The sequence below is a fragment of the Panthera pardus genome, unplaced genomic scaffold (genome assembly GCF_024362965.1).
Source record: "Panthera pardus isolate Hobbes unplaced genomic scaffold, ASM2436296v1 HiC_scaffold_1, whole genome shotgun sequence".
Classification (NCBI taxonomy): Eukaryota; Metazoa; Chordata; class Mammalia; order Carnivora; family Felidae; genus Panthera; species Panthera pardus.
This window is the reverse complement of record NW_026526654.1, coordinates 55,621,570-55,631,017: the sequence shown is the minus strand read 5'-3', so window position 1 is coordinate 55,631,017 and position 9,448 is coordinate 55,621,570. Positions and strand designations below refer to the sequence as shown.

Genomic DNA, 9,448 nt, shown 5'->3' with positions numbered 1-9,448 from the left:
TTTTGAAATACCATCCAGACTTTGTGGTTCTTTGGCAACTTCATGTGTTTTGCTAAAGAGTAGCTCTTAGAGCAAAATGACTTAACAGTTTGGCCCCAGGACATATTTTAAGAACACTCAGGCCTGGCAAGGACATAGAAGAGCTACTTTTAACAACTGACTAGACAAAATTGAATATGGTTACACTGCCAGCTTACCATTCCTGGATTTCAAAAATTTTAACAATTAATATGGAGAAGAAGAACACAAATGCCACTTTTTGAGGTTCAAATTAGCAGTTTATTTATTAGGACCTATTACTTTCCAAAAGTTACATAGTCTGTACAAAAAGTTGGCACAAAAGTAACCTCGAAATGTGCTCCTGGCCCACCTGTGCTTAACCATAAAGGAGGGTTTTGTTTTTAACTAGGAAACTCAGATCCACATTGGATTGTATTTTAAAATAAGAACGGATCAACCCAGGCAATAATCATTTGTGGCTAACCTAACATTTTAAAGTCATTACTGAGTCCTCTTTTTGACTAAATAGTGTGGTAATAACTAGAGTTTTGGAGAAACTTGGTATAAATAATTGCATTTTCTAGATTTACCAGAAAATGTATGCCATAAATTATTGAACCATCTACTTCCTCATATAAACTTTGATACATTTTGTTTAAATATCTAAATGTTAACAAAGGACATACATGCATATAGAGTGGTCCCTCCATGCCTTCATTTCTGGTTTAACTTTCCATGGTTTCCGTTACCTGTGCTCAGCCATAGTCTGGAAGCAGATAATCCTCAGTCTGACATACTGTCAGAAGGTTATAGTAGCTTAAAACTACACCTGCAATGTTCACCTCACCTCCTTTCATCACGGAGGCATTTTATCATCTCCCGTCATCACAAAAAGGAGGAGTATAGTACATGAAGGTATTCTGATAGAAGCTACATTCATTCATATAGCCTTTTATTATAGTGTATGGTTACAATTATTCTATTTTAGTATTAGTATTGCTGTTCATCTCTTACTGTGCCTAATTAGACATTAAACTTCGTATAGGAAAAAGTCTATTTAGGGTTTGGTACTACTTGCAATTTCAGGCATCCCCTGGGGAGGATGTCTTTGAATGAATCCCCTGAGGATAAGGCAGTGGTGGGGGGAGGGGGGCTGCTGTATGATTGGATTGCCTCCCTTATTTATAAATCACTTCAAATATCAAATATATGGGAAAACTTGTTAGCAGCAGGTCTTTGCTTTTGGACAACTCGTTGTATTTGAGTGCTTACTTGTCTGTGTGTTTTTGCCAAATTCTTTACGCTGACCTGAGAGGGGGTGGGAACCCAGTTGGGGTTTGTCACTAGCCTGGATGAACATCCTTGTCAAGGGTGCTGAGCTGTGTTTTGGCTTCACATTTACCTGCAAATTCAAAAGAATAAACTGCTCAGAAACATGAACTTGTACCTTGATGTCTAGTTTTCATCTAAAGTTGGCTAAAGGAATAATATGGATTTAAAAACCCTAATCATACCCCCCTGCCCATTGTTGAAGGAGCATTTATCACTGAAATTTCTGCAGCAGAAAATGAGCTGTTTCTTGGTTGGCTCTTACCTCTGTCTGCTCTTTAGGTGTGGAGAGGGAAACACAAAACATAGTCCCCTATCCAGGCCTGATCAGAACACACTCCTGCCAGGGAGGCGGAGGGAGTGGGGCCCCTGACCTGCAGGAGGCCGGCCCCTGCTGGTCCTCCCACTAGCTGGCTGTCCTTCCACTCCTGCAGACAGGTGCTGGGGGGCTGACTTCGTCTGTTTAGGACTTGCCTGCATTTCTCTGCCCTTGGGGGTCTATGTCATCTTCACTTCCCTTTACTTGCCAGGCTGCTTCTCCCTTGTGGCTGCTCCCTGGCCCCAAGTTTCCAGAGTGTTTACATGCCACCTGGTATGTCCAAACTATCTGGCTGAATTTCAGTTTTGCTTCTGAAAAGCCCAAGTGTTTGCAAAATCATGTTAAGAACTGATCGTCAGAATTCTTTTCTTTCACTTCTTTTCTTGCTGTTAGGGTCCTGTCTGCTAAAATGTGTAAATGTCCTTCACCTTTCTTCATTGTTAAGATTTGTTTTCAGGAAAATATGCATTTTGCCCTCTGAGTGCAATTTCTTTTTCAGCCATACATAGGAGAACAATTTATTCCTGCATAGGCTGTGGATAACACTCTGTTCCCCAATGTCTATAAACAGGGCCTGGTTCATAGTTCTAATTAATTAACTTTATTAACTTGGAGCTGAAAGGAGGTGGCAACTTAAACAAGGAAATAAAAAGCAGTGGACCTCGCCAGACTGGTTCCACATAACTGCTTTTTAACTGAAGGTAAAAGAGCAGTCATTTATTTACTGCACATAATAAAGCAAAATAGATGCTTAGATAGACTGCATAGCACAGGCTATTTCCACAGAATATGCTAACTACAAAAACACCCAATTTTTTCATTTAGTGCGAGTAGCAAGTTTATTTTCTTTTGTATAGGATTAAGAGTTAATTCAGTGCCCCAAATGAGGGAAAATTGCAACATATGCATAGGAAACTTTCCTTGAAACACTTTAGATCTTTGTTAAACTTATTGATTGTCAGATCAAAGAGACTGTAATTTCAAGTTTGTTCACAGAAAAAAAAACAAAAAACTTCGTTACTTGGGAAGTTTCAAGATGCTACCTCCTGAGAGTCATAATAACCAAGGGGAAAAATGCTCTCGCAGTTAAGAGTTTCGGCAGCACTCTAACACCATATACATCTACTTTATACAAAAGCATGTGCATTTCACGAAGAGTGCATGCATTGCTAGTACATCATTTTTGGAAACGTGCTCAACGGCCTTATAGTCTCCTGCAGGCTCTAATTAACACGAATTCAACAATGATAATAATGAGCTTACATTCATTTCCTTACAGCTCTGTTACATTCAATTTCATGTTTCTGATGTTACGTTGATAGCATGTAGATCCCAACTAAGGAGAAACTTGGGCCTATGTTAATGACATGCATGGGAAATATATATACATATATTATACACACATATATATGTGTATGTATATAATATATATATATATAGATTATACATATACACACACACCATATATACATGCATACACACACACCAAGAGTTGACATTATAATTTGATATTCATTAATGCTAAAAACAGTAAGGTAAAGATTACAGTGACTTAATAAAATGTATTCTCTTCAGGACACATTGCTGAACACATGGCTACCTACCTGTTCTCTAAAGCATTATGTGTAACTTAGCCACCAAATATAGAACACATGAATACCAGGAGACAAGAAAAGCATTAAAACCCATTACAATCTTGAATAAGCCAAATCCTCAAGTACATAGAAAAAGCATTGCAATCATGTAGTTAGCTTTATTTTTCTAATATATATCATAATTTAAACTATATAAAGTCACTTATATAAAAAGCATTTTTTCAAGTGTTATAGCTTAGAGCACTGCTTTATATTTGGCTTAATCATTTTTTACCAGTTTAATTTATAAAGCTCGTAATCTTGCCAGCAGGGCTTCAACTTCGGGAACAGATTCGTTTTTAGAAACAGAGCCAAGAAGTTCCATTTCCTTTTTTCTGTTGCTTTCTACATTACAGGCTTCCTTCTTCTCAACTGCCTTGATCCTCTCTGTAGACGTATGAGTGTCTAGATTATAATTAAGCTCCTTGGCGACTGGAGTCCTCGTTGAGTTGCAATTGATATTGTAGTGTGAACGTGACCCTTCTGTCAACTGCACTTTCTGATTTTCTACAGTAAGGAAGAAAGAAACATTAAACTTATCACTGTGATAAGCAAGGACTGTGCACATTAACTTAAAATAATTATTCTCAGACAAGTCCTCTTAGATAGACTAAATTAAAATATTCAGCAGAGACAGGTAGATTGAAAATAAATACACATAGTTTAAGAAGAAACTAAAATGTAAATAGACAACCATTTCATTAGCACAAATGCCGATTTCCTTCTGGTCTCTGCTCAAATGCTATCTAAATAGAGAGGACTCTTCTGACCATACAACTGAACTAGCGCTGCCCCTTTCCATCACGCATCCTTCCTCATTTTTTCCTTCACTGAACTCCTAACCACCAGACACATCATAGATCTGTTTACTCGTCCATTCTCTGTCTCTTTACTAGAATATAAGCTCCAAGACAGCAGGGAGGTGGTTTGAAATACTGCTTTAATGTCAGTGCCTAAAATGGCTCTGGAGCAAAGTGATGCTCAATAAATATGCGCTGGGTAAAGAAATTATCTTTCTTCTTTGATGACCCAAGATATACCTTAGTTGGAATAATACCCAACTCTATGACCCAAGATATACCTTAGTTGGAATAATAATGAGAATTATTATTATTTTTTTAAAAACCAAAAAGGAAAGTTTATAATAGGACTGTAAAAAGTCAACGACTTCCCTCAAAAGAAATACTGCATTTGGGAGGCAAATTGTTAAAACTTCCTAGCAAATCTACATCATAATCTGTCAAATACACACACATATATTTATACGGACATGTATACATACACACATACATATTCTTTTATTGGTAAGTGACTGAGCCTGACGTAGAAGGCTATAAGGAGAGAGCTGCAGTAGCTAATGACTAAAAGGCTCTGGCTGATTGACTTTCGCAAGGAACACGAGATTTTCTTTTAATTAACTGACTCTCCTATTGTACAACATTATGAGTTAGCTCTCACAGACCTCAACACTTCTAAAAAACAGACACCCTCAATATTCATGTAACCTTGAACGGGGCTTGAAAATGGCTTCAACAAACTTGACATGACATTTAAAGTTTTTTGGTTATTCGCTGAGAGATGTTCCATTATCCCAATAGTAATGACTTTGGAGCACAAGCAGTCACTCATGACAGTGTGTTTTATGTGAGTGCTGAAAATTCCAACCGAAAACAGCTTGTACATTAAAAGGTGGCTGCTGAAGATATTTACTGCACTGTCATTTCCTGACCAGGGGCTTCCAGTGATGGATGAGTATTTTACACACTTTCTTGGACAATCTCAACAAATTTTAGAAGTATGATCACCTTTTAGCTGTTGGAAGAAAATAAATACAGCTTTCCTATCACCTTCTCTATCAGCTGGGCAATCGTTACTCAAAAATAAAAATCTAACAGAGCACTGATTTTCCTAGAGCTATTTATGCTTTGTAATTTATAAATTATATAGTTCTTTAATTACATAATTAAATATATAATGTACATATTGTGTTTGTAGTCAAGAGGACAGAGGACATACTATTCCTGCAGTTCCCATGATCACACAAATTTATTTATTTTTATAGTATCCACCCTCCTGTCCCAGAATGTCTGAAAACTGCATTTGTAGCTAAGTGTAAATCTTTGGTCAGCTTACGCTCCTTTCTCCAGATGTTCCTATCTTTTCTTGTCATTTGGTTTCTTGTAAACGACTCCATCATGATGATATCTCCAATGAAGTAGCTGGTATTCTGCTGCTGGGCAACTCTAGCTCCATTTTTGATGGCAAACAAGAGATTAAGTTGGCTAAAATATGGGTGTGTAATAAACACAAAATATCCCATACCTTCTCTGGCTACAATGTATCAAGCCCAATTCTATATGTGGCAAAATGAAAAAGGGGCATAGGGTTTTAGGAGAAATCTGGATTGAAATCCAAGCTTCTGCTTGGCTTTAACAATGGAATTTTTGTGTCTCAGGTTCCATGAATCAACCTTAAAGAGTAGTTGTAAATGTTAATGGAAATAACATGGGTGACACCAATTTCAAGATACTCGTGTTTCCCTTCTATAAAAGCTTCTTAAGGGATGCACCTACCCCCCAAGGCTGACCTGTCTGAGTTTCCAGTGACCATACCAGTGAGGCTTGAAATACCATTTTATTACCAGCTTGCGTTTACATAGCACCTTTATTTATAAAGCATTTGTTGTGCTTTAAACATAACCACCCTCGTTTTATAGATTGAGAGGTAAAAGCAAAAGGAAGTTAAGTCATTTGCTTAGACTGAGTTACTGAGTAAATCAGTGGCAGAAGCCAAATGCTGTCTCTAGAGATACTAAGGCTGTCTTAAACAAATTTGAAAAGCTTTTTGCCAAGGAAAAGTGCTAAGTAATTCAAAGCTAAGTTTCATAATAATCATATCCTGTACTTATACTTCAAAATGCTTTCTGTCACATTTAATTCTCTCAACAACTTTGTACAGCAGATAGTAGACCCATGTAAACTACCTCAGAGCAGTATGTCCAAAGTCACACATATACTCCTTTGCTTTCTGGGTCTTGCTGAAATTCATGACCATGAATTTCAAGTATGACCTTAATACTACTGCAGTTCCCTAGTCCATTTACTCTTCCATTCTCCTAGACAAATATTTTACACCTTCTCCTTTCTTATCAACTGTCCAACATGTTCTCCCTCACTGCCATTTAACTCATTCATAGAAGCAATCAGAAGAGAACTCCCATAAGCTTCTGCCTACCCCTACGATCTACCTACTTCACGCACATACACTCCTTCTCTCCTTAGGATCTTCTCTGCCGCCCTCTGAGGACAAATCTTCACAGTGAACACCACATACTACTGTCAGTTGTCTATTCCCCGACATTCCCCCCTGCAGCTTGTCCTCTCTCTACCATATTGGAAACGTTACCTTCTTCATGTGATCATTCCCCTCCGCATACAAGTATGTTGTATTAAACCCAATCTTTAGAGAAAAAATATATATATTTGACTCCACAGTCTCCATTTACTACCTCAATTGTTGACTGCCTTTATAGCAAAATATCTCAACAGAATTGCCCATTCTTACTGTCTCACTTCCTCTCTTCCTATTTTTCTCTTGAACCCATTCCAATCATGCTTTTGACCCTTTCCTCTTCTGAAACAGCTCTTGTCAAGGTCACTAATAAACTGCATGTTGCTAACAGCAAGGACTGTATATCCACTTGGATATTTTGGTCCTCTTTGACTCCATCTATGCCAGATCCAAGGATGAAATGCCTAGCAGAGCCTGGGCTTCTCTTTAACTGTTTGCTCTTTGAACTTCTTCGGAGGCTTAGGTGGATAACACTGGGTGGGTCAATGCAGGCAAGAGCATTTCCACCCCTTTAAGAAAACCCCAAATATTATTTTGTTCCTGCAGCACACCCATAGGTAAGAGAAAAACCAAGCTGGCATTTAACTCCTCTGTGGTTTCAGGAGGAGAATCTTTTATGAGAAGCAACAGACAAGATGATACAAAACAGAAAGTGACCATTCCTGAAACCACCAAAGAAATAAAAAAGAAAGTGCACAAGGGCTTCTTTAAGAATGAGTTTATAGCTCGTAGATAACAACTCTTCACCCCAGCCCTCACATTTATATCCTAGTACCTCAAGAGCCTTCATGTGGGACCAGAGTTTCTTTCTTTTTGCTTTGTCCCCAGTCATGGGAGGTCCAAACTGTGGAACTGAGGGAGTCTCATCTGAAACCACAGAGCTGATAAAGTTGAGATGGAGAAGTCTCCCATCCCACTGCAACTAGAGAAAATGTTAACAGGTAGAGGAAGCCACCGAATTGGACGTTCACTTTTGTTATAATGTTGGTTCAAAGCCAGGTGTCTTTTGACATTACTATTATTTTAAAGTCTACTATTGGTGGCTTCATGTGGGCTGAACCACAGATACAAATTCCACACAAAAACATGCACTTCATTTCTACATGGTTTGCTTTGAACATCAGGGGCATGCCACAACCGTTTAATTTGGAGAGAGCTCTATATAGGTGATCAGAGACATAAAATAAATTGTAATTTGAAGCTGGTGGGCTCATATCCTTTTCCTATGAAATTAGACTGTTCCAAATACAAGATGATGCACTTGGACTCTTTCAACGAAAGACAGGGCTGGAGTATCAAGAAAAAAAAGAAGTCTTTTCTCTATCCCATCAACTCAAGTCCTTAAGAGTACACATTTTTAAACAGAAACTAAAAATATGAAAGCAAAGCAGAATGATTGCTTAACTCCCCAGAGAGAGGAAGCTTGTGCTATTATTTTATGAATCAAATCCAGGGCTTACAAGATGTTACAATTGATGTTTGTGAAGGGAAGTATGATATATCTAGGACTATGGCCAACATCCAGGGCCATTGGTGATTATAGTACAGATGGCAGGGACCAGCTGCTATTCTTAGTAGTAGGTCAGTAAGGGAGTCTAATCCACACACCTTGTTTTTATGTTTCTGTGGAAATAAACAGTGTGAGAATACATGCTATTTTCCTTTAAGACAAAACTCACTTATTTCGATATGATTCTCACCGTAAGAATTGATTCTGGAGTTCGACCATGGATTTTTTTTTTTTTCCCTGAAACTGAAAAGTTAAATACAGAGAACCCACTGGACTTAAACAGGAGAATAAAAGCCCTAAACTACATTTAGGGGTGGATCGCACATGACCTTTGGTGGACTACAGATTCGGAAGACAAAGAAAGCTAAACAAGCCCAAAACAAAAAACACCCACCATTCCTGAGCTAATTTTTCCATTGTTTCTCCAGTAACAGAAAAGACATGGGAAACTAGGAAAGTTGCTGACAAGAGACTGAACATAAATATGTGCAACGTGGCCTTCAAAGGAGGAAATGTTTCAGCCAACAGTTGTTATGCTGCTTATGCTGAGGCGAGGCTGAGTCCTGGCTGATGGCCCTTGGGGAAAACCCTCTCAGCTGCAGGAAATATCAGTTATGGTTTAGAAAGAGGTATTATTCCCTTTAAGTCGGTATTGATCCCCCATCACATTGTGGTTCTAATGGGCACTGGCTTCTTAGAAGTGCCAACTCTCAGATGAAATATAAAATTGAGCTCCTGCCTTTTGTGGTCACTGGTGAGCCTGTGGCAGCTTTGACAGGAGGAAGAATACAAAACTCTGGTGTCCTAAATTGACTGCATCTGTTTAGTCTTCCTGAAGTTTGGTTTCTCTTCACAGTTCTTTACCTTTTGCTCCTATTACTTTGACCTACTAAGTAGCTGTTTGTTTCACCCCAGAAATGGCTTTACTTTGGTGAGAGAAAAAAATAACCCATAAATATAATTTTTAAAGCACTACTGGGTGTATATGATAGTAAAGTGTGTGACAAATATATGTTTTTAATCTATGCAATAACTGAAGTTAGTGCTGGCCGCCAGCAGCCCATATCCCTGTGGTGTTTCTTACCGTTGATTTACTGATGCTATAAATAATTGTCTTCCCTTAGTTTCATTTTGCTGTTCATTTTACCTTTTGTATTGAAAACGTGTAAAAGTGACAAAAAGAGCAAAAGGGCATTTTGTATACAGTCAAAATCTTTTGGGAGTGCCAAGACACTCTTACTGAAACCGATTATGTAGAAACAAAAACAACAAAACAGTTACTCCCCCAATTCACAAAACAGACAA

At 38.2% G+C, this 9,448-nt stretch overlaps 1 protein-coding gene across 5 annotated transcripts in view; it reads right to left on the bottom strand.

Moving 5' to 3' along the window:
• Nucleotides 1–270: 270 nt before the first annotated feature.
• The window catches only part of DIAPH3 (diaphanous related formin 3), a 504,744-nt gene continuing 495,566 nt past the window's right edge, over nucleotides 271–9,448 (bottom strand). For 4 of the 5 annotated variants that reach the window (XM_053898946.1, XM_053898962.1, XM_053898948.1 and 1 more), the window contains one exon: nucleotides 3,387–3,789. In XM_053898946.1, coding sequence (XP_053754921.1) covers nucleotides 3,527–3,789 — 263 coding nt within the window. In that variant the 3' untranslated portion in view covers nucleotides 3,387–3,526. Of the gene's footprint in view, nucleotides 1,403–3,386; nucleotides 3,790–9,448 lie in introns of those variants that run through there. The other variant, XM_053898954.1, reaches the window with a different exon arrangement.